Source organism: Ochotona princeps, chromosome 27 (genome assembly GCF_030435755.1).
Source record: "Ochotona princeps isolate mOchPri1 chromosome 27, mOchPri1.hap1, whole genome shotgun sequence".
Taxonomy (NCBI): Eukaryota; Metazoa; Chordata; class Mammalia; order Lagomorpha; family Ochotonidae; genus Ochotona; species Ochotona princeps.
The window spans coordinates 366,722-393,048 of NC_080858.1; the positions used below are offsets into that span (position 1 = coordinate 366,722).

A 26,327-nucleotide genomic window follows, 5' to 3' on the forward strand; every position below is an offset into this window, starting at 1 on the left:
GCTGCCGGGCCCTAACTGAGGATTTTAAAAATATTCTTTTAACAATCTACAGAATAGATTTCTCAGTTACCCTAATCTATCAGGGATTTATTTAATTCAGGAGATCCGGGACAGTCACAGGGCCTAATCTACCAATCCCTTAAGACTCCATAAATTGCAAGAGCCCAAGAAAATCCTTCAGCCCCAGGTTCAGATAATTCAGTAAGGCAGTCTTGCAGCCCCACGGCATTAAGCCCATTCCATCCTGCTGCATGTCCTAAAGATAAGTAAATTCTTCAATTTCCCCACAATGACTCCAATGCTGCCCCTGCCAGGCAGTGGACAATAGGTACCAAGATACCTTTAAAAACATACAGACAAGCAAATCTACCCCATTGCGATTAACTTTTGTTACAAGAATTTTAAAAGTTGGGCCCGGCGGCGTGGCCTAGCGGCTTAAGTCCTCGCCTTGAATGTGCCGAGATCCCATATGGGCACCAGTTCTAATCCCGGCAGCTCCACTTCCCATCTAGCTCCCTGCTTGTGGCCTGGGAAAGCAGTCGAGGATGGCCCAAAGCTTTGGGACCCTGCATCTGTGTGGGAGACCCGGAAGAGGTTCCAGGTTCCGGGCTCCGGATCAGCGAGCACTGTCCGTTGCGGCTCACTTGGGGAGTGAATCATCAGATGGAAGATCTTCCTCTCTGTCTCTCCTCCTCTCTGTATGTCTGACTTTGTAATAAAATAAATAAATCTTAAAAAAAAAAAGAATTTTAAAAGTTAATTTACAAGAACCTGGCACTATGGCCTGGCAGCTAAGTCCTTGGCTTGAATGCGCCGGGATCCCATATGGGTGCCAGTTCATGTCCCAGCAGCCCCGCTTCCTATCAATCATAACCCAAGAGGAACAAATTGTCATTTCCCTCAAGTCCATCCATTAAGCTGAAGACCTAAGCTTCTCCATCAAGATACGTTATCCTAAGAGACATGCAAAGAATAACCTGGAAACACAAAGCTGCAGACATTCCTCTTTCCCTGGCTTCTCTGCCCACATTCCTCTACAGCTAGGCATTGCCACACCCGAAACTCCTAACAGCACACAAACCAGAAATAGAAAGCATTTGAACATTGCTAGCTTCATTAACCCACCTAAGCAGTAAACAGCGGGTGAGGAATGCAGATACACAGGCCTAGGCTCAGGGGAAACCTATCCTGGGGCAGCCAGGGTTCGGGGTGCCAGAGCAACAAGAAAGCACCTGACCCACAGAGTGAGCCCATCCTTATCATGAGCCTTTATAGAGGCCTGTGAGAGGAGTGGTTACTTTACAGTGCAATATCGCCCGCTCTCAATGATAGCTGAGTGTCAGAGGTGGGCAGGAGTGAACACACAGGTGTTGGTGGTGGGGAATGGCATCTAAGCTCTTGACTTTGAACCAACTGACTACCTCACTACATCCACCTCCAAGTGTCAGGATCCAATACAAGCTTTGCTTCATGTCCTGGGTGCTGCACTTCCCATCCAGCTGCCTGCTTGTGGCCTGGGAAAGCAGTGAGGGATGTTCCAAAGCCTTGAGACCCTGCATGCACATGAGAGACTCAGAAGAAGATCCTGGCTACTGCTTCTGATTGCTAGACTAGCCATAGCAGCCACTTGTACAGTGAATCACCTGACAGAAAATCTTTCTATCTCTCCTTCTCTCTGTAAAAATGACTTTCCAATAAAAACAAATCTTAATTTTTAAAAATTTATTCTCTTTGCTGCTGTCCAGCAACTTATTTACCATTATAGTCTATATGTGGTAACGTGTTCCTTACCCGTTGCTTTTGGGATATCTATTAAAACCAATTAACCATAAGAGAAAACCATAAGAGAAAAATCAACCATAAGAGAAAAATTAGAGAACCTATTTGATGGCTACTCAGGGCACTAGAGGCAAGGGGTTAGATCTGCTCCAGACCCAACATGTCGCCCAGGCTTCAACCCAGAACAGGAGGACCCACAGGAGCCAGTTATGTCACTTGTCTGGTGGGATTCCAGCTGGCCAATGGCACACCTGGACAGACATTCCTTATATAATTAGGGCATAGACAGCCCGTCACCAGCCCACGTGTCTGGAGGAGTTTAAACTCCTGGACATGTGTCTCAGCTGCCCTTTGCGCCTCAATCTTTCTTCCAGTCTGCACGAAGGGGGGTCAGGTGTGGATTTGCCAATGAAGCTTCTGTTACAACTTGCTGATATTATTCCACCAGCGGGAGGGCAGTCAGCAGTCATCATCTAACACTATTAAAACACCATGGTAGCAAGAGATACTTTTTCTTAGTTCTACCTCCCTCCACAGTTATATACTAGTTTTTGTTGTGGGATGTTTGATGCAAAAACACAACAGTGACCTCATTTCTTATTGTTTTTTTTATTTATTTATTTTATTTTTATTACAAAGTCAGATATACCGAGAGGAGGAGAGATAGAGAGGAAGTGGAGCTGCCGGGATTAGAACCAGCAGCCATATGGGGTCAAGGAAAGGACCTTAGCCACTAGGCCACACTGCCGAGCCCAGAAAAAGTCTTGTTTTAAAGCAAGGTTTACTTGAAGATAAGAGGGAAAGTGACTGCTGTCCTAGTGGATGAAGGGGGCTCCAAGGTAGGGAAGATCCGTGTGCAAAGGGAGCTTGTAGGTTTTAAACCCCATTTCAAAGGAAGTTCTCCAAATACAAAGAATAGAATTTGTTCTCCATAGCACCTGGCTCTGAGACAGAAGCCTCATAGATGAGGGATCAGTTAGCTTCCTCAGTCCCTTTCTAATGCTAAACGGATCATTCAGGCAGTAGCTTTTTGACAGTGGCCCAGAGATGAGATTAGATTGGCCACTTGCAGGTGATGAGTTGATATGTTAATTCTGTCCCCGTGTCTTTTCAGGCAAGAGGATGTCCTTGGGAGAAATGAGCTCTGGGGAAGTTGAGACATGAGAGAGACAATATAATTGTATATTAAAAAAATAATAATAAGCCAGAGACCAGAAAAACCATAGCTGCCTACCATCCTGTCTGGCTCCTCACACGTTTTGACTATGATAGTCTAAAAATGTGTCAGTGGAAGCACAGACACACGTGTTTCCATCCACCTCCCCCATCACAGGATTGTGTATGTACCTGGTTGCTGTTTCTGGTCCCTGCCACCTCATCCCTCCTTCTGTTCATGGTCCCCCAATGGCCACGAAATGGATTCTCTTGCCTCAAGAGATGTTGAACATCACTCCGACTCTCCAGGCCTATTTTTAATCAATGTTTAGAGATTTCCACAACCCGATACCTTTCATAACAAGTCAATTTTTCTTTAAGCCCCCAAGTTTGCTCTTTGGGGTTAGCTATTTTGCCTGTCTATACCAGAAGTACTCACTTTTATTACCCTAGGAAAACAAAACCAGGCTTGAGAAAGCCTGTCTCCGACATCAGCAAAGCAACCCACCATTGTCCAAGGCCTCTGCTCCGCAACAAGATGTGTCATCTGGATAGAAGATGAAAGGAGTCAGAGGCTAGCTCCTGAATGACAACCTGTGTGACTTTTTTTAAAAAACCAAAATATTTATTGCCTAATCATTGAAATTCCTCTCCAGGTGAACTGGATGCAGCCACAGCTGCCCTCTTGGGTTTAGGTGTTGTACCTTCACAGAATCCACGTCTGAACTTGTGCTACATGATTTTGAGGGGCCTCATCTGGCTGGTCCCCATGGTGTTGCATCTTTTAGACGTGGCACTCCAGTTATATTTCCTCTTGTCCTTGGCAGGGTAGCCCAACTGCCGCAGGTAGACTTACGCAGCTGGTAGGCAACACAGCGTGTTCGTCTTGTTGCAATGGTTTCTTCGTCATCTTCCTTCTATGGCCACCAAATTAACATTTTTCTATATGTTCCTGTCAATTCACTTGGGTTTGAATTTCAATAGGGAGGGCTCACTAAGATCATGGAGTAAAATACAAACTGTATCAAAAGTTCCAGCATGGCAGAAGGTAGCACAAATGACTAACACTTTCAGGAAGGCAAAAGAAACAAGCAAAAAATTAAGCAGAAACAAAAACTTAGAGTGTTAAAGTGTAACCAGCCCAGTAAGGACTAGGAAATTCACCAGTCTGGGATCTCTGTGGGCCCTCCCCAGGATCAGTGTTTCAAGGTACCCAGGCTGCAAGAAAGCTTCTTTCAAAAAGGTGAGTCCCCTATAGGCTTTCCCCCCAAAGTCAGTGGTGTATCTCAGAGCTGTGCTTTGGAGAGGGGGAAGAAACACTCTCCCGGTCCCAGAACAATGGTCTAGTAGCTAAAGTCCTCACATTGAATGTGCCAGCATCCCATATGGATGCTGTTTCTGATCCTGGCAGCTCCACTTCCCATCCAGCTTCCTGCTGGTGGCCTGGGAAAGCAGTCAAAGATGGCCCAAGACTCTGGACCCTGCATCCACATGGGAGACCTGGAGGGAGTTCCTGGCACCTGGCTTTGGATTGGCACAGCACCAGCCGTTGCGGTCACTTAGGGAGTGAATCATTAGAAGGAAGATCTTCCTCTCTGTCTCTCCTATTCTCTATATATCCAACTTTGCAATAAAAAAATAAATAAATCTTAAAAAAAAAGAAAAACTCTCCCATGATCACTTTCCAAAAAGCCCAGTCTGTCTTCATCTTTCTTCCTGCAGGAACCACTCTCAGAGCTCATCAACACTGCCTTTCCTAACTGGGAAGTCAAGGGCAATAAACACAGCTGGCAAGACTGGAGCTCAATGAAGTAAGAAGAAAGCTGTGTTTCTTTCTGAAGACACAAACCATAGCAAAATACTTAACAATAATAATAAACCAGATTACTGTTTCTCTGACTTGGATAGACCACAGATCACACCATATGGCTTAACCAGAACTGCTACCTACAGGAGGAGATTGCTAGCACTCAGTCAATAGCCTGTAAAAGAGCCCCTAGTTCTGTCAACACCAGCCTCATAAACGCAGGGCACGAATACTCTTCACTGCACAACACAAAGTCCCCAGGAACCTTCCTTGTCTCCTGACCATGCAGTAACCAGACCTGACCCTGCTTATCCTGCATGAGCAGACAAAATCAGGTGTATTCATGTTGGCATGGCCATAGACAACCTTCCTTGTGCTTTTGCTAGGGGGTGCAGCCAGGGATAGCCAGCACCCATTGACAGTTGGCAAATGGAATGTGTCTGTGTCCCCCACCCTCTGTCCTGAAAGTGGGGCCTAACACCAATTGAATGTTAATTCCATCCTTAGGAAACTCTCAGCCACCTCCCCCCCCCATACACATCACCTAGGTGTTTGCTTCTGTCCACCTGTGACTCTCACCTATCATCTGAGAGGGGGCAGTATCACAAGCCCCTTTAAAGGCTCATGGTGAGGAGGGGCTCAGTCTCTTGATTGAGTGCATGGTTGTATATTTCCATTACTCTGGCCCTCCCCAGGTCAGGTAATACCCTGAGCATGGTGCCCCTGTGTGTCTGTATTCCTCGCCCTCTGTTTACTGCTTATGTGGGACAATGATGTTATTTCTGATTTGTGTGCTGTTGGGAGTTCCAGGGGAAGCAAGGCCTTGCAGGAGAAGAATGTAGGCAGAGAAGCCAGGGAAAGGTGAAGTTTGCAGCTTTGTAAGTGTGTCCAGGTTATTCACTGCCTTTCTCTTAGGATAACTTATATTGTTGGGGGAGCTGGGACATAGGTCTTCAGCTTAATGGGTAGACTTGAGAGAAATGACCATTTGTTCCTCTTGGGTTATAATTTTTTTAAGATTTTTTTGTTATTGGAAAGGCAGATATACAGAGAGGAGGAGAGACAGAGAGGAAGATCTTCCATCTGATGGTTCACTCCCCAGGCGGCCGCAACGTCTGGAGCTGAGCTGATCCAAAGCCAGGACAGGAGCTCTTCCTGGTCTCCAACAGGGGTGCAGGGTTCCAAGTCTTTGGGCCATCCTTGACTGCTTTCCCAGGCCTTAAGCAGGGAGCTGGATGGGAAGCGGGGCTGCTGGGAATAGAACCGGCATCCATATGGGATTCTGACATGTGCAAGGTGAGGATTTTAACCATTATGCTATCGTACCAGGCCCTGGGTTATGATTATCAGATTATGATTGATTGAATTGCAATATGGACTTGTGATTTGCAAATTCTAGTGGGCTTTGTTATCACCAAGCATGGTTAATAAAAATTCTTTAAGAAAACTTAGACATGTCTGCTGTGATCTCGCTAGCACCCCATAACATTTTCACTCCTTGGCTCATCCATGCCTGGGACTCTGCAGGTGAAGAACAATGAGCAAATTAATGATTCAGGCCCTTAGACTGAAATACAAAAAAAATCCAGAGTTTGGGTTTGTCACTTTCAGGGATACATACAAAAGCTTTAAAATAGCCAATTATGGAATCTAATTATAACTGTGAAAGGATAATTATCAGGGTGAAGACAAACATAAATATAGATACAGTGCGTATCCATCTTTAATGTTCAGTTTTAATAGCCTAAGCATGAGCAAGTTCTATCCCCACCTGCAAATGTGACCCAGTTATCACTTAAGTTCTGAACAGGAGGAAATACATACACACACACACACACACGTGTGTGTGTGTACATATATATGTATAAGTGTGTATATATATATATATATATATATAGCGAGAGAGAGAGAGAGAGAGAAATATGTTGTGCCCAGAGTTCGAGATCCCCACAAATTACCAGGAGTCTGAAGTCGATGCAAGTGTACAAGGATGGTTTATTTAAGCTTGGCATGTCCAAACTTGAGTTCTTGGTTGAGAACAGGCAGCCAGCTGACAAACCTTCCAACCAGCCGGCCGGGACCAACACCCGTTACCGGAACGTAGCCCCTAACAGCACATTCACAGGGTTTTTATAGGGGCAGTTCACAATAGCATGCCAGGTGAGGTGCAATACCACATATTCCCTACCTATCTTGGCTGCACAGCCCATGCCTGGCTCTTCTCCAGCCACCCACTTAATTACTTGGAGCCACCTGTGAGATAACAAAACTTAGGTGGGCCTTCATTCATGAGAATTGGAGCCCATTGATGCTAAAGGTCACATAGGCCATTTGGCCTACTGGCAAACACAGTTTCTTAGTAACAATGAGCCATGAACAGATGCTTGGGATTTTTGATACTGAGGTTCCTCAAGAGATGCTACATAGACTAAGATATTGATATATATACACATATGTGCTAAAAGAAGTGTAGTAGTACGATGATTGAAAACTGGATAAGGAACCTGGAGTGGTAGCCTAGTGGCTGAATTCTCACTTTGCACATGCCAGAATCCCATACTGGTGCTAGTTTGTATCCTAGTGGCCCCACTTCCCATCCAGCTCCCTGCCTGTGGCCTGGGAAAGCAGTCAAGGATGATCCCAAGCCTTGGGACCCTGTACTCATGTGGGAGACCAGGAAGAAGCTCCTGGCTCCTAACTTTGGATCATCTCAGCTCCAGCCATTGCAGCCACTTGGGGAGTGAACCATTGGATGGAAGACCTTTCTCTCTCTTTCTATATATTTGACTTTCCAATTAAAAAAATGAATAAATGGAAGAGAATTCTGGGTAAGGTCCACACATTAGAAATTAACGCTATAGCAATGTTCCTTTTCCTAGATTTAGCAACAACTGTTCTCTAGTTATATCAATATATTGAGGAATGTGTGATGACATATTTAGGAATGAAAGAATAGCATAGCTACAATTTGTTGGCAACTCATTCAGAAATAGATTTACAGAGGAAGAAGGAGAAAGCAAGCATAAATTATGAACATTTGGAAAATCTAATGAAAGTTATACAGATTCTCAATACTATTCTTGGAACTTTTGTGTGAATCTGAAACTATTTCAGAAGCCACTAGAATTAGTGCTGCTTAGTTGAAATACTCAATTTCAAATAGAAGTTCTTTGTCCACTTACCAGGATGCTGTATGTTCCTATTCCACACATCATTGAAACGCCCCTTTATCCTAAGGAAACCCTTCTAAAGTTAAACAGTGCCACCTGTTGGACAAAATGGACTCACTCTCACCCTCATCCCAAAACAAAGGATGTTACAAATGAGGGCCTGGGTATTTTATGCACCACAGAATAGATTGTGTACAAATGACATTTATGTGTCATCAAAATTGCATTTCAACTATATATAAAGATGTGTTTGATAAATTCTAGAATGAATCCATTGAATAATTAAGGTGACAAAAAAAATAGCAATTGCTCTTGAAGCACGAAATTATTACATTTGTTAGATTTTGAATTCAAGCACCAAAAACTACATAGGAAGAAAACCAACACGTTGCATCAGACTGATATCATATTAACCAGATAAATATGTGATTTATTTGTCTGTAATTTAAATTGTACTTTACAAGGAAGCAAAAACAAAAAATGCTGATATCTTAGGAAATGTAACTGTTTAATATGACTTTAGTGAGGCAAGTCTTAATCAGAGGTAACATTACTGTAAATTTATCCTCATAAAATGAAGCTAAACTTACTAAAAACATTCATGGAAACTTAGAAAATCTCTTGAGACAAAGAATTAAATGATTTTTTTTCAATGAAAAAATTGCCTTTAGGGGAAGGGAAACATGCTTTTCAGGATGAAAAAATCAGACATCAGTTGCTTTGCCAGCAGCTGTTCTTACATTCAAGGGCTGGGAGCTCTGATTGTTGTGCTGCTCCAGTTTATTCTCCAACCTCCGTATTAACAGTGTGACCTGCTCTGTCTTAGATGCCATGATTAGGCTCTTAGGAAATCACATTATATTATGACACTACTACACATTTAGGACATTACAATGTAACTTATGGCATCAGAACGCATTTTATGACATCTCAGTGGTTATGCTATCACAATGTTCATTTTTGACATCAGAATTGCTTAGGACAAGAAAATTGTTTACGATATCACAATGCATTTTATGACATCAGAAATGCTATAATATCAGAGTTCAACCTTGGCAGTTTAGGTGACAGCAACCTTCTGCAGCGTGATGGTTTGCAGACAGTACTCGAGCCAAGTTGGACCCAATGCTTGGGGCTCAGCCCATGGAAACTGTCACCATGTGGTGAGGGAGTAGTGGCTGTTGGGAGTCCCGAGAGAGAGATTTCTGCCCCCGTGGTTAGTTCACCATGAGTGAATCTCAGAAATGGGTTTAGGCCTCTGTCCCTGCTCTGCAGCAGAAACTAGGAGTTTGGAGTTCAACCTTGGCGGCTCTGGTGACGGCAGCCCTCTGCAGCATGGCAGCTTGTGGAAAGCAGCTGAGCCAGGTTGCACTCAATGCTTGGGACTTGGTCCATGGACACCATCACCATGTGGTGAGTGAGTCCTCTCTGTTGGGAGGTCAGTGCGTCCTTGGGTGCCAGGCTCTGACAGCCTGGTAGCTAGCTCTAGGGTTTTTTTGGGTAGGTAATTGCTACCTAAAGACATCAATGGATAAGGCCAATGTGAGTGTAGTTGAGGGATGAATCCTGTGTGACTCCCAGTGATGGGGTCACCGAACTTGCTGACAAGAATGGGGACTGAGATCTGGCCATTCGGAGAGGAGAGTCCATATGATCTGTTTGGGACAGATATACATGTATCAGCCCACATGGGAGTCCTGAGATGGGCTGTTAGCATACAGCATGACTGACTGTCGCACGCCAGTCCACATGAAAGCTATGACTGAGGGCTTGTCTGGCAGGGTTGGATTCCAGTACCTGACTGTCAGAAGAGGGAACAGGTCACATTAGGAAGGGTCATGACATCAACGAGCATGTGAGAGAACCAGGTCTGGGGCTAGATTCTGCAGGGGATATATGGGCCCAATACTTGGAAATACAAGTCCCCCTGGTTAGTTTAAGAGCTGGGGTGGTGATGGGCTGACCTAGGAATGACTATGGATCCCAATGAAACTCATGGGTGCTGAGGCTGATGACAGCATGGGCAGGTCCAGGCTGCAGCACCTACATGTACATTCTACCAGAGGCTATGAGGCAGGTTGGGCCACAGCATCATCCAGCTCATACATAGGCTAAGATGGAGTGACAGGCTATGCCAGGCAAGAACCTAGCACCTGCTAGAGCATGTGAAATCTGGGTCGGGAGGGGGCTGAGAAACTGAGAATTTGGAGAACCTATTTAGGGTCACAGCTCTTGCTGGTAAGCACGTGTTTCAGGCCTGGATGTTGGGCAGCCTGAGCAGGGTAACTCCAACTGTTGGAGAACATGTGTTTTGGCTTTGTAGGGGGGGCGAATGGGCAGGGCCAAGCCAACCTTAACTCACTGTCAAGGACAGAATCCAGACTGGAGCACAGGTCAGGTTCAGCTAGGCTAATGCAAATATCAGACTGGGGCCCGGCGGTGTGGCCTAGCAGCTAAAGTTCTCGCCTTGAACACGCCAGGATCCCATATGGGTGTCGGTTCTAATCCCAGCAGCTCCACTTCCCATCCAGCTCCCTGCTTGTGGCCTGGGAAGGCAGTTGAGGATGGCCCAGTGCATTGGGACACTGTACCCGCGTGGGAGACCCGGAAGAGGTTCCAGGTTCCGGGCTCCGGATCGGCTCACACCAGCCCTTTGTTGCTCACTTGGGGAGTGAATCATCGGACGGAAGATCTTCCTTTCTGTCTCTCCTCCTCTCTGTATGTCTGACTTTGTAATAAAAATAAATCTTAAAAAAAAACAAATATCAGACTGCATGAGACTTGGAGGGGAGCAGATGGAACAGGGCTAGATTCCAGCACCAATCAGCTAGTGATGGGACTTGCTTTGAGCTTGTCAGGTCAGGTTGCAGAATCCAAATGCAAAGGTCATGACAGGTGAAGAACTAGGCCAGTCTGGGTCACAGCCACCACTGCCACTTGCAAGATCTATAGCTGGGAACTCCCCTACCTGGGGAGCTAAGGGGATGGCCTGGCTGGGTTGGGGTTTCACCGATAAGCACAAGGATGGAATGGGAGCCGTGTTCTGGTCTGGATATGGCTGTAGCATACCTTAGCACAAGTGTCGACTGGGGCTGGGTGCACCACACTGGGCACCCACTGGTGCTTGTGAGGACCAGGGTAGGTGTAGGACAGTTTAGGCTAGGATTTTGCCCCTGAATAGCTGGGCATGAACTGTGAGTGCATGTGGACCAGGCTAGACTGGGCTGTAATACCCAACAATAATAACCAGAATGGAGTGAAAGCCTTCTCAGGAAATGTCATTGTTCCTACTAGATCAAGAGGTGGACTGAGTAGGGCTGGCCCACAGACCCACCCATGTGTGTGAGATCTGGCATTGGGAATGGTTCTGATGGAGGAGCCTGGGACATACCTTGGTCAAGACACAGTGTATGCAAATAAGCATAAAACCATGATTTGGAACAGCCCAGACCAGGCTAGGGAATGGTACCTAGTGACATACATTTGGTGCAAGTCAGGAGTGAACCAGGCAGGACCAGTTCATATCACCCTCTGGCAAATCTGAGCACTAGAATGGAGTATGGGTCAGGCTGGTCCAGTTACAACACACATCAGTACTCATTACTGCTTGGGCTGGGTGCTTGCTGGACTAAGCTAGGCTTTAGCCCCTACCAACCTGAGCTGGAATTGGGGGTGAGCATGGCTGGGTGAGGCTACAGCACCCACTGGCAAAAGCTGGGGTAAGGCAGGCCATGCCAGGCCAGGCCATGGTGCCCAACCAGCATGCACAAGACCCAGTGGGGAAGAGGTAAAGCTGGTAGGGGAAATGGTGAAGGGCTTCCTTGCTTGACATCCACTCCCACTGGACAGCGTGAGTTGGGATGGCATAGACCAGACCGGGCAGAGCTACACCTGTTGGCCTCATGTGAGCTAGATCAGGGAAAAGCCAGGCTGGGTTGATGGCTCCTACTTGAACAAGCATAAATCAGAGTGGGTAAGGGTAGGTTGGGTTTTGCCACAGCATCAGCTGGCAGATGCCGGCACTGGGAACTAATTCTGCCAAGTTAAACTGCAGAACCACCTGAAGAGTGCATGACCCAGGAGTGGGAGTGGCCCAGGAGGGAAACAGTGGGCACCTCCCTCTTGGGTTATCACTCCTACAGGAGAGCATGAAAACTAGGTCTGGGGCAGTGGTTAGACAGAACGGCACCCAATAGCATGTGCGTGGGCTGTATAGTGGGGCTGGTTGGGTTGAACTAGACTTCAATGCCCATTGATATGTAGGAGAACTGAATGGGAGCTGAGTGGAATGTGGGACAGACTGGACCAGTCTGCTGTACATACTGGCAAGCACAGGAACCAAGGCAGGGGGTGGACCTGGTGGTGGTTATTGGGAGTCACCCTGACTAGGCTTCAGCTCCCACTGGTTTGCATGAGGACCAAGTGTATGCTGGGGAGAATCAGGCTGGACTACAACACCCATTGGTTCACATGGAAGATGGCTGGAAACAGAACTGAGCCAGCAATTGCAACTACCAGCATATGCATAAGCTGATTAGCGCAACGGACTGTGCTAGACCCTGCACTGGCAAGTACACACAAGAATCAGGTCTGGGATCATCTCAGAAAAAGTTTCTTTGGAGATCTCCCCGATCGAATTGCCGTACTCAGAACCCCAACCATGAAGCAAAACACAGGTTCCATGGTCTGAACATGGAGTGCAAGTGTCAAAGCTGAGCCTTCTCAGAGGCTCAGACAGAACAATGGACAGCATATCCAGGTGCACATGGAGGATATGGCAGTGCATCAGAGCCTGCAGAGGACATGTGCTACCACCACAGAGGATGGAGGCCAGAAAAAATTAATCAACTACTCCAGACATGTGTTGGCAATGAAAATCTGGCCAAACTGAGACTCAACGGGAGCTATGTCAGCCAGTGAATTCTGAAGAGATTTCATCATGTTTGGAATGAGAAGTTTGACAGCAATTCAGAACTCTTGGACTATCAAAACCACTTGAGCATGCCCCACATTGGGAAACCTGGGATGGGTGGAAGGCTGGATTGGGCTTCTCCCTTTATTCTCCCCTTACCCCAGATGTAGAAAAAAATAATCATAAATGTGAAAGCAATGATCTTACCTGTAGCCCTTCACCCTTTGTGCCCTAATCAACTATGTAAAGATTATCAAACTAAAATAAGTAAAAAATGTTACAATATCACAATAACCATTATGACATCACAATTGTTTATCAATACTCAGTGTTCACTTATGACTGTGGAACTGGTTTATAAATCATATTGATCATGACATCACAATGCATTTTATGACATCACAAATGTTATAACATCACAATGGCCATTATGACGTCACAATTGATTAATGCCACAATGACTATTTATTACCTCACAATGCATTTCATGACAGCATAAATATGATAACATCGCAATGGCCATTATGACACCACAATTGATTATGGCTTCACAATACATTTATGACATCTCAATACATTTTATGACAGCACAATTTTTATGACATCACAATAGCTGCAATGCATCACAGTGACTATTTTAATATCACAATGTTTTTGCCATGGTCACATGAGTGCCTCGTTGAAAATTTCAGCATTACAAGAGTTCTTAGGATATTGCAATGTAGTATCACAATTTCGCTTAATGCTTTACAATGGAGGATGCCATCCAATGGTGCTTCTCAGATATAATGGTTGTTTTCTTTAGTAGCATTAGCCTAGCATTACGATATTTCATTATGGTATCAGAATGACTTCTCAGACTGAAACTGCCCAAACTGCCTGTTTGGAACAACATAATTGATTACAACAGCACAAGGGCATTTGTGATATCACCGTTGAGGATGGTGTCACAAAAGAGGTTGTAATTTTGGTGTGTGACATCACAATGGATAATGATAGCACAAGGCTCAATTGTATGACTTCCCAATTGATATCCCAGAGGAACTCTTCCACAGTTTCCCTAAACGTCTTTTAGAGAAAAACAGTGAACGTGTGTTCATATGTCTGATATTCATTCTGAAAACAAAGTTAGAACAAAGGTTAGTGCACATCTGTTGGTGGCTACAAGTGACATCATTTGTTTCATGTCAACGGAGAGTATCTCAGATACAGCACCTTAGGACTGAGCAAACACCACATGACACAAAAGCAGAACCCTGTTTCAATAAAAAAAAGTGTCAGATAACCTTGCGAATGTGAGTTTCACTCTGAAAACAGCCTTCAACACATATTTCATGCCCATTTGTCATGACTTAAGGGACCATGATTTTTCCATACAAATCAAAGAATATCACAGAAGCAGAGCATTACACAGAGGCACATTCTGCATTCCCTGAAAGCTTTAATCTTGATTCAGTGCCAAGGTGCTGGGAAACTGTTGGATGTGAAGCTGATTCTGAATACAAAGTTCAAAGAAGGGTTAACGCAAATTTGCCATTATTTCTGACAGTATCATTCTTCCATGTCTATCAAAGAATATCTCAGAATCAGCTGGATGGTGTTGTAGCACATCCAATGTTCTGCCGTATCTGCAAGCCTCTTTGAGTGAAAAACTATGGAAATGGGCCCGGCGGCATGGCCTAGCGGCTGGAGTCCTCGCCTTGAAAGCCCCGGGATCCCATGTGGGCGCGGGTTCTGATCCCGGCAGCTCCATTTCCCATCCAGCTCCCTGCTTGTGGCCTGGGAAGGCAGTTGAGGACGGCCCAATGCATTGGGACCCTGCACCCGTGTGGGAGACTCGGAGGAGGTTCCAGGTTCCCGGCTTCGGATTGGCGCGCATCGACCCATTGCCGCTCACTTGGGGAGTGAATCATCGGATGGAAGATCTTCCTCTCTGTCTCTCCTCCTCTGTGTATATCTGGCTGTAATAAAATGAATAAATCTTTAAAAAAAAAAAAAAGAAAAACTATGGAAACACCTTTGGTGTTTCTGAGGTGAATTCTGAAAACAATGTCCAAACATGCAAAATGACATTTGCCTTTACTTATGAAAACATCATTTTTTCAGCCAATTGAGAGTTTATTTCCTTTTTTTTTAAAGATTTATTTGCATTAGACAAGCAGATATGCAAACGGAGGAGAGAAAGAGAGGAAGATCTTCCTCCCAGTGAATCACTCTCCAAGTAACCGCAATGGCTAGTGCTGAGCCAATCTGAAGCCAGTAGTCCAGAGCCTCTTTCGGGTCTCCAAAACAGGTGCAGGGTCCCAAGGCTTTGGGCCGTCCTCGACTGTTTTCCCAGGCCAGAAGCAGTGAGCTAGATGGGAAGTGGGGCTGCTGGGATTAGAACTGGTGCCCGTATGGTGGGTTCCCAGCATATGTGAGGTGAGGACTTTTAGCTGCAAGGCTATTGTGCCAGGCCCGAAGAGTTTCTAAGAAAGAGAAATCGAATATAATGTCACATTAATCAATTTTATCATAATAGTTAATTCTGACCCCATAATTGATTACCACATCACAATAAAGACATCACAGTTGATTTTGATATCACAAGGTGTCTTATGACATCACAATGATTCTATGACATCAAAATGGTAATGACATCACCATGCCCCTAGGTAACACCACAATTATGACATCACATTAACTAATGAAAACACACGAAATGATGATATCACAATACATTTTATAGCATCACAATGGTTATAGTATCACAATGCCAATATGACATCACAATTTTATGACATCACAATGCATTTTATCATATCCCAACTGCTCTGACATCACAATCACCATTTATGAGTTCACACGATTAAGTCATCAAAATGTCCATTTATGACAGCAGAACTGATTATGACATTCATGATATCGTGATTTGATAATGATATCATAATACATCTGTGACATCACAATGCATTTTATGACATTGCAATTGTCATGACATGATAATAGCCATTTATGACATCAGAATTGATAATGACACCACAGTACAATTTTAGGCATCACAAATGTTATGACATCACAATGACCATTATGACATCACACTTGATTATGGTATCACCGTTATGACATCAAAATGCATTTTATGACATTACAAATATTTTGAAATCACAGTGGTCCTTATGACATCACAGGTGATTAATTCCACATTGCCCATTTATTACATCAGAATGCGGTTTATCTGGATCACCTTTAGACAGAATCAGAAATGTGTGAAACGCAGTGTACTGAAGTCTTGAGTTACTCTCCATACATTTCCTTTTGCTTCTCTGTTTACACAGTTGGCCACAGATGAACCCATGTTGTATCTTTCATGCACATAGTTTCATTTGGCTGGTCAATCTGGTATTCATTCAATTCTTTAAAAAGTTTCTGTTAACCAGTTAGAACTCTTCAATGTTCACCTAAATCTTCTCCCATGCTTATAGCAACTGTATATTATTTTCTGGGATTTCTAACCCTGTTAATTTTTTTTCCTTGCCATGAATACCTCTACATTTCTTCTGTTTACTAGTTTATCTAGGTGAGCTATCTGGTCTCCTGTTCCTACCACTCTGCAGTTCTCCTGCACTGAGTTGGTACTCTGTGGTTTTACACTCCTGTTTGTCTCCAAGAGGACTTCTCTGGATTTGTTGAGTTATTGGAGTTGTTTAACTTCCTGTTGAACCCAGTAATGTGTGGAATGTGGGCAACTTACCCAGTGGCCTTTACTGCTGAGCCAAATATTTGCCCCAACACATCATTTTTGTTTCATCTTTTAAAGTGTTTGTGTAATGGGTGCAAGCAAGATCACGCCAGACATGTCTAAGGTTTATTTAGGAGTCTTTACTAACCAAGCTTGGTGATAACAGGGTCCACTAGAAATAGCAAATCACAAGTCCATGTGGCAATCCAATCAATCATAACCCCAAGAGGAACAAATGGTCTTTACCCTGAAGTCCGTCCATTAAGCTGAAGACCTATATCCGAGCTTCCCCATCAATATGCATTGAGCAACCTGAACACACTTACAAAGCTGCAAACATTCACCTTTCCCTGGCTCCTCTGCCCACATTCCACTACTGCTAGGCCTTATCTCTCTTGGAACTCCTGACAACACACAAATTAGGAATAAAAAGCATCTTAACATTGCTATCTTCATCGTCCCACCTAAGCAGTAAGCACAGGGTGAGGAATACAGACACAGGGGCAATACTCAAAGGATATTTGTCCTGGGGAGGCTAAAAGTCAGAGCTCCAGAGCAACAGAAGCACACGACAAAGAGAGCGAGTCCTTCCTTATCATGAGCCTTTATTGGGACCTGTGAGGGGAGTGGCTACACAACAATGCAATACTACCTCCTCTCAGATGAAAGGTGAGAGTCACAGGTGGACAGAAGGGAACATCTAGGTGGTAGGGAGGAGTGGCTTCCAAGCTCCTGACCCTGAACTAGCTGACTACCTCACCACATTCGGAAATATTTAGAGAGACAGATAACTCATATTATCTTCAAAGAATTAAACTTCACAAACTACTTAAAACATACAGGTTAACTTGTTGTTATTTTTTTCTGGTATTTTCCTGTTTTAATTTTCTCTTTCAGTGTGGGTCACATGGATGTCTTTAGTGACTATGAATTCTCTCCAGGATATTGCAAGTCACATAAGCGGAGGTCTGTACCCTAGTTCCAGTGAGACCCTCAGAGGCCTCTCAAGTGCTTTCTCTGCACAATCAGTGGATACTTCATCAAGAATTATCAGTATGGACACCAAGGATCTTATCCCAGCTGCCAAGGAGATCACAGGGAATCTGAATGCCTTCATAGGCCGAAAACTCCGAGGTCAGTCATTTAATATCAGATGTCCCACATGGGATTGAAGCATCCCAGTACCCTCCTCATAGCATCTGGTGAAATTGGAACAACAGCCAGGAGCCCCAGGTGGCACTCAGAGGTAAAAGGATTGTCAATTGCCTTCTGGACTCAGGAGAGGAACTTTCCCTGGTCCTTACTTAGTTCCAGCTTTGACTCTCAGTCCTCTTACACTGGCCATTAGGGTCCATCAGGAGCTCCAAATTTAGTTCAGATAGACAGAGAGAGACTAAATACAGAAAGATTGGAACAGCCAGGAAAAAGGTAAGTTAGTCTTTAGTCGCTCAGCCTGTACTTACGGTCAGGCTTCCTATTTGGCTTTTCCTAGTCTTTACCATGTAGGATGTAGAGTTCAGTTCTTCCTCACTTGCTAAATTATTGGGGATTTCTCTGCACACCTGTCTAAGACTTTTATATTCTTCAAGTGTTAATATATGGCTTGTTGGAATTATAAAACTGTCTTGATTATCCTAAAATGCATGAAGTTCTGTAAAATCTTGCTTGAATACTATAAACTGCAAAGTTTAAATTATTAGGGGTTAAGATATTCCCCCTCAAACTTTCATCAATTCAAAACTGTGAATGCTAAACAAGATGTCACTGCATAGAAAATTTGCTGTTAAACTGGCATCCAGCCATTATATACGTGATGGACTTAGAGCCCGATGTTAATGTTGATCCTTTCACTGTTCCTGTGCCACTCTGCTTTAGGCTATTATTTGTACAGCTAAGGAAAGCTTCATGTGTTTTGTTGCCTTGATTGAGTTGATTACTTATAAATCTTAAAGTAAGGTGCTCAGGGCTCATGTTTATTCTTACAAAGATTTAAACAGAACATCTTTCACATCTAAGCTCAGAAACATGCTACTTTGGGAGAAATTATAACTATTATTTTTCTACCTTCTACCAAGAACCTCTAGATGTATTCCCTAGAGAATGCCCAGTTGCTGTGGCCCTCTCTCCCCGCCCCTTTTCGGCATGAAGCAGCCAGTGAGATTGTCGGCCCCTATTCCTGACAGCAACTGGTTCATTCTCCTGGGAAAAAGGATGTTGAGGTGCTAGATGAGATAATAGGCAGTTTGGGTAAGTGGTCCCTGGTGGTGAAGTCATCCTTGTACAATATATCATATTGCATCTCCCCATTTTCCGCTCTTCCAAGAGCATATTCTCCCTAGCTACATCTTTCAGGCCTAATTTACAAAACACAGAAGGGGGATTTGTAGAAGGACATGGTGAATCTTCTGCCATGCAAAACCAGAGCTAACTGTAATTCCTCCAGAATGTGCTAGGAGCAGTTGATATGGAGATGAATAAACAGGAAACCTCCTGGTTCAAAGGTGTAGCTACAGGACCTGATAGAGGAACAAGTTGTGTATTTGGAGACTGTCCCTTGCTATTGAAATGCAAATGGCTTAACCCCCACTCCCTGGATGCCTACTTGACAATCTTCTTGTAAACGTCTGATGCTGTTAATAAACTTTGGCTATCTCACCAACATGGTGGTCCATGCAAGTTATCATAGGCTGAGTGCACCAAGTCCATCGCTGCAGGACAGCAAACACCAGGTTCCATTTGAGTGCTTTTTTTTTTTTTTTTTTTTGGTCTTGCTTAGGTTTCTCACAACTGTGCTTCAGGTCTCAGACAACAGGCTGTAGATTTTACATGCAAATTAAGTTTGCTTGATTTTTAAAGATTTTTTTTTTTTTTTACTTGAAAGAGCTACAGAGACAGATGGAGAAGGTCTTTCAATTACTGGTTTACACCCCAGTGGCCTCAACAATCAGGGTTAGGCAAATCTGAAGGCAGGATCCAGAAGCTTCTTCTGGATCTCCCACATGGGTGCAGGGGCCCAATCTTTGGCCACCCTCAACTGCCAGTAGCACAGAGCTGGATCACAGGTAGAGCAGCCGGCACCATAACGTCTTATCAGCATAGCTATGCCTCCTTGTTTTGCATTTCCATTTCCCTGGCAGAACTTTTTCCAACTCTGCTTTAAGTCTGTGTGTAGATTTGTGAAGTGTGTTTGTTATGGACAGTATATAGTGTGCTTGTGATTTGATGATTAGTATTAATATTAGGTAAAAGCTAAGACCTGTGATTTTATTGGTTGGATAAGAATTCTACCTGCTCTATTAGTGAATTTCATGGTGAAATGTGCTTTCTGTTTACTTCTAATGTCAAACACCTTTGAGATTTTCTTATACGGCTGGTCTGGTGGTGGCAAGTTCTCCTGTGACATTGAATGAGATCCTTTTAGATTAGGGCTGCTTGAGATTCCTTGAGCTTCTTGTGTCTGGATAGCCATGTTTCTTTCAAGACCTAGGAATTTTCACCCATCATTTTGTTTAGCAGGTTCTCCTACAGAAGTATCTGTAATATGAATATTTGTTTGCTTAAGGGTGTCCACAATTTGTGCAGATGTCCTTCATACCTTTTCATTATTTTCTCTTTTTTCTGATATGATCATTTCAAAATTCTCATCCTCAAGGTCACACATTCTTTCTTCCACTTGGTCTACTCTGTTGTTAAACCATTCAATCATACTTTTAATTTCACTGGTTGAAGATTTTCTGTATAAGATTAACATGTGATCATTAATGAGTTATCTCTCCTTAGTAATTTTTCTGATAAATTCAACTATCATTACCCTAACTACAATTATGCAATTGCCTGAAAGATTGTCTTTTAACTCATAGCCCAGTATAAATATGAGCATTGAAATTTTCTTGTTTCAATACACACAAAAAAACTCACAAATCATGAAATGTTTGTCATACAATGCACACTGGACTCTGGTTTTCTATGCAAGAGGGCTGTTAATTTAATCTATCAAACACCAAGATGGAGTTTGGGTAACAAAACATCACCAGTGCAATAGTTTATTTGTTTGAATGTACTTACTATTTATTATCTGACTAGATTACAAAGACACCACAGCAGATCGCTTAGTTGATCCTTCTGTTCATCTGGTCTTCCCTGTTGCCAGCATCTCCACTCTCTACAGAATGGGTGAATTCTTCATCCCACCTCTGGGAGAAGATAACCTGAAGGACCTCAGAAAGGTAATTACTTCCTTGAAGTGTGTTCCATCAGACCCTCCATGCAGCTGATATTTTATTTACTGAGACAATGAGTAATCAGAGCGTTCTCTCTCAAGGTAGTTTGCTTCTTGCTGATTTCCCTACAGTCATGCTTACAAATTGACTCATTTACTGACTTCATATTTAGTTTTTCCCCTTATAGTGTATGATTCCACCATACGCAACCTGTTAACTGAATTCTTGTTGATTAACAATGTTGCAAAGATCTGGCAAAGAAACTGAAACACTTTCCAGACACTTTCCAGGTGCAAGTTCCCAAGGTTTTGGGCCATCCTTAACTGCTTTCCCAGACCACAAGAGGGAGCTGGATGGTTAGCAGTGCCATCAGGATTAGAACCGGTGACCATATGGGATCCCTGCGCTTGCAAGGCAAGGACTTTAACCACTATGCTATCGCACCAGGCTCTAGCATACTTCTTTCTTTTTTTTTTTTTTAAAGATTTATTCATTTTATTACAGCCAGATATACACAGAGGAGGAGAGACAGAGAGGAAGATCTTCCATCCGATATTTCACTCCCCAAGTGAGCCGCAACGGGCCAGTACGCGCTGATCCGAAGCTGGGAACCTGGAACCTCTTCCGGGTCTCCCACGCGGGTGCAGGGTCCCAATGCATTGGGCCGTCCTCAACTGCTTTCCCAGGCCACAAGCAGAGAGCTGGATGGGAAGTGGAGCTGCTGGGATTAGAACCGGCGCCCATATGGGATCCCGGGGCTTTCAAGGCGAGGACTTTAGCCACTAGGCCATGCCGCTAGGCCCGCATACTTCTTTCTAAGGAGCCTGATTTTCAGTTTTTTTCTGAAATCTTTTCCCTCTTTGGCACCCTCTGTAGCTCCAGTAGGGAAGGTAGAGTAATATTTTCAACCATGCCACTCTTTGATTCCTTCATATCTTTAATATGCCTATCTGTATTGTCTGACATCTTATTGCGTTTAGTTGCAATCATTTTTTGAATTGTTTTTCTGTCGTTTCAAACATTTCATTCAGTTCAAGATCTAAATCTGGAGGTTTATTTTGTTCTGTGCTACCTTGCTTCTGCATATTTGCTGTGTCCATATGTTGACATCTGCCTGTCTGGTGTACTCATGTGGGAGATCACCCCTGGATCTCTGCCTGCTACCTGGGGAGCATGTCTCACAGCCTTCATGCCCATGACCTGCGGCACAGCTTCCAGCCCTGCATGTGGAACTTACCTGAGATATGACTGGAGCATCTAAAGGAATAGACGTGCCTTCTAGTCAATTACAGTGTCAATGTTGGGTGGCAGGACTGTCAGGTCATGCCCTATACTCCCCTTTGCTAGTCTATATAAGCTTATATTTTCTTCACAATAAAGAATCGTGGTGTTTCTTGTAACCAAAGTACGCCATTGCCTCACCCCTCAGTGACCTCAGGGTCTGCTGACAATAATTTATCTGAAATATCCATCCCTTCATCAAAGATTAGATTTAATTGTAAAAGAGATTATATTTTAACTGGAATGAAGGATATCACTTGGCTGGGTCTCAGCCTCCACCGAACTGGGCTGTAACACCAAGAGTGAGATCCAGAATGTGTGTGGGCTGGTTGGGCAAGGCCACTGTTCCCACCAGAAGAAAAGATGGACAAAGTCAAGCTGGACCAATGAACTACTGGTATGTTCAACCTATGCATTGTGTTGAGACCTGATAGAGTAGTTTGGGAAACTCCTTTGCTAGAGCACATTCCTTGCAGATGAGTGCAAGAACCAAGACAAGGAGTAGCCCAGACCAAGCAAGGAACAATATCGACCAGCTTACATGTGATCAGATCTGGGGCAAGCTAGGCTACGCCAATTCATAACATCTACTGGCAGATGTGAGAACCAGGATGGGGTTCAGGACAGGCCAGATTGGGCCATAACAACAACCAGTTCACATCAGGGCTGGGACTGGGATTGACTGTGCTGGGCTAAGTGGCAATACCCACCAGAATGAGCTGAAACTAGGGGCATGCTGGACCAAGTCAGGCTGCAGTACCACTGGTGGGTGTTGAGTAAAGCCATGACAATTAGGGGGAGTTGGATGCTAGGTCCATGAGCACAGGGGTGGGGATCTATCAAGGCTGGGAACATCTGGCCCACGTCTTTGGCCTATCTGTGCATGGTAGGAGGCTGGGTCTGTGAGCTCCAAGGGTGGGGATCTGGAAGAGCCCAGGTTACCTGGCCTAGCTCTTTGGTCTGAGAAGATGGTGGGTTCCAGATCCATGAACCCCAGTGTCACAGGGTCCAGTGCACCTGGGTCACCTGGCTTACATCCTTTTCCCTTTGTGCTGTGGGTTCTTATTCCTGAGCCCTAGTTAGGGATTCTGGTGGTGCCCAGGTCACCGGGCCTGGGTCCTTTGGCCTGCCTGTGAGGTGGATGCCAGACTGTGAATCCTGGTGTGCAGGGTCTGGTGAGCCTGGGTTGCCATGCCCTTATCTGTAGTCCACTTGGTGGAGAAGGTCCAGGAGGCTATGGGTCACCTACCCAGGTCCTTGATCCAATTGTGCATTGGATGTTTGTCTGTGAGCCCCAGGGGTGTGAGGTCAGGTGGGACCTGTGTTACTGAGCCCAGCTCCGTAGTCCACCTGCACAGTAGGTGCCAGGTCTGTGAACCCTGGGTGCAGGGGATCCAGCAATGCCTGAATCACCTGGTTCAAGCACTTGGCCCACTTTGAGTGGCCCACCTTTTCCTCATTGGACAAAACAGAGTAGTGGACAGCTGGCCCAGATCCTCATGGAGAGATGGCATCCCAGTGAGCTCTGTAGGAAACATCTGTACCTTCCCAGAGGAAGGGGGACAAAACAAATTGGGCAACTACTCCAGCCAAACAGTAACAGCAAATATCTGGATGAATGGAGACTCTGGGGTCTACTATGCCAGCCAATGGACATTGAAAGTGTTCCCTCATCTTTGATCACCAAGATTGACAACAGTTTGGAACTATAGAAGCCACCTGGGCAAAACCCTCAAGATGTGTGCCACATGGGGACCCTGGGTTGATCACTGAGTACTGGAGCAGGTGGGAGGCTGTGTACGGCTTCTTCCTTTGTTGCCTCCCCCTCCCAAAACAGGAAGGACAAACACAAAAGTTGGAAACAATGATTACACTCATATTCCATGATCCTTGATCCATCCCACTCTGATCAACTGTTAACATCATCTAAAGTTGAAAATTACTTAATTAATTAAGTAAGTAAGTAAAGAATGGCAACAGCCCTAGTTCTGGTACTAGGACAATGTAAACTGAATCTTGTGGGATTCAGTTTCTGCCATATCGGATGACGACAAGGTATACAGATTTTCCTGTCTTGGGTATGAAGATCAACAGGTGGAATACAAGTTGATTATTTCCTATGTCCACTGGACATATCCTAGTTGTGCCAAGAAATGTACAGTGAGTCTTCATGGTTCTTGGTTGTAGAGTAGTGGGCTCTCCCAGATTATTAGCAGACTGCTTCTGCTGGCACCTCCAGAACCTCAAACAGAGACATGAGCATAGTTCTGGGACTTACACCCTAAAATGTTCACAGGTGCAGGATGCAAAGGATTGGATCTTTGCCCCACAAGTTGTCCTGCTACTGTTTATGTTGCTGCTAGGGGTAGAACAGAGGCACAATTTTTCAGGTTAGAGAGGAGAGGAAAAGGAAACATTGAGGATTTCCTATTCTATAACATGGTATTCCCAGGCTCCAGACACCTCTCCTGGATGGGGTAAAGATCAGTGCGCTTATTTGGGAATTCTCTCTGAGCCGAATCTGCAAATAGTGGAAGCATGCAGCAACTTCTTCCCACCTTCAGGTGTTAAGATAGTTATTCAGGGCCCAGTGCAGTGGCCTAGTAGCTAAAGTCCTCATCTTGAACGCCCTGGGATCCCATATGGGTGCCAGATATAATCCCAGCAGCCCCACTTTCTATCCAGCTCTCTGCTTGTGGCCTGGGAAAGCAGTCGAGGATGGCCCAAAGCCTTGTGGGAGACCTGGAAGAGCTCCTGGCTCCTGGCTTTGGATCCATGCAGCACCAGCCGTTGCAGTTCCTTGGGGAGTGAATTTTCAGACAGAAGATATTTGTCTCTCTTCCTCTCTCTATTTATCTGACTTTGCAATAAAAATAAATAAATCTTAAAAAAAAAAAAAAGAAAAAGGATAATAGCTCAAAGCCTACCCTATGCAGGTGGCTTCAGTAGTGTCTCTGACTTTCCTCCTCTTGTCCAACAAAGCCTTTATTCTTTTTCTTTCACTATCTCACTTAACAGTTCTGTCAGACTTCTGGGCATGTAATCCTTCTTTTATCCCTTGTATATCCCATAGCAGCTTAAGTTAGTGTAGCTATACCCTATTCAGCCATTTTGGAACCCTCCCACACACTCGACACCCTTGTCCCCGTGTGTATTTTTTGTGTTTGAGCTATCTCCCAGGCAGAGTTCTGAAGTAAAGAATTCAGTTAAGAAACTTTTACAACCAGAAAGGTAGCAGTTTAGGAAGTATTTTGATGAGAGCCATGGAAATGGTCATGTTTGTACAATTCAAAGAACAGAGCCCTCAAAAATTTTCTGACCTTTCAGATATATTACATGGAACAATGTGTAGCAGGATGATTTTCAATTTGTAATTTTTCATAGTTTAAAAATCTTCAGGCCTAGTGTGTCTCCTAGTGGTTACGTTCTTGCCTTGAAACTACTGGGATTCCATGTCATCACTCTTTTTTGCTCCACTTTTCATCCAGATCCCTGCTTGTGGCCTGCAAGAGCAGTGGAGGATGGTCCAAGGCCTTGGGACCCTGTGCTCCTGTGGGAGACCAGGAGCAGGTTCGCACCTTCAGATTAGTTCAGCTTTGGCTCTTGTGGCCACTTGGGGAGTGAACCAGTGGATGGAAGGTCTTTCTCTGTCTCTCTTTCTCTGTAAATCTGCCTTTCCAGAGTTCTTCTTTGTCTCCCTTATGGATATAGGATCCCAAGGTTTGGGGACATCCTCTACTTCTTTCCCAGAACACAAGCAGGGAGCTGCATGGGAAGTGAAGCAACTGCGATAGAAAGTAGTGCCCACAGGGAATCTCAGCATATGCAAGGAAAAGATTTAGTCACTGGACTATCACAAACAATCCTCAAAGACGGTTTTTAAGAAAGTTTCTCTTTTTGTCTTGCAATTCTGTTTCCTTCTTTCTTTCTTTATTCTTCCTTCCTTCCTTCCTTCTTTTTTTCTTTCTTTCTTCCTTCCTTCCTTTCTTCCTTTCTTTCTTTCTTTCTTTCTTTCTTTCTTTCTTTCTTTCTTTCTTTCTTTCTTTCTTTCTTTCTTCTGCAAGAAGGGGGCCTCACTTTCCATCAGCAGACACACAGGGGAGCAACCTTACAAGTGTGGTAAGTGTAGAAAAACGTTCTCCAGAAAGAAAAGCCACAGTGGGCATCATAAAACTCACACAGGGCTTAAGTGTGTCATTCCCGTGAAAAACCCTTTTACCGAAAGTTCCACCTCATAATATGTATACCAGAGAGCTCTCAAAGATGGAAGACTTTATGCGTG

General features: G+C 44.3%; 1 protein-coding gene across 1 annotated transcript in view; it reads left to right on the forward strand.

The window, feature by feature from the left end:
• The window catches only part of LOC131478078 (zinc finger protein ZFP2-like), a 52,889-nt gene that overhangs the window by 19,593 nt on the left and 6,969 nt on the right, over nt 1-26,327 (forward strand). Inside the window, 2 exon segments of the mRNA XM_058655665.1 lie at nt 17,442-17,678; nt 20,628-20,770. Coding sequence (XP_058511648.1) covers nt 17,442-17,678; nt 20,628-20,770 — 380 coding nt within the window.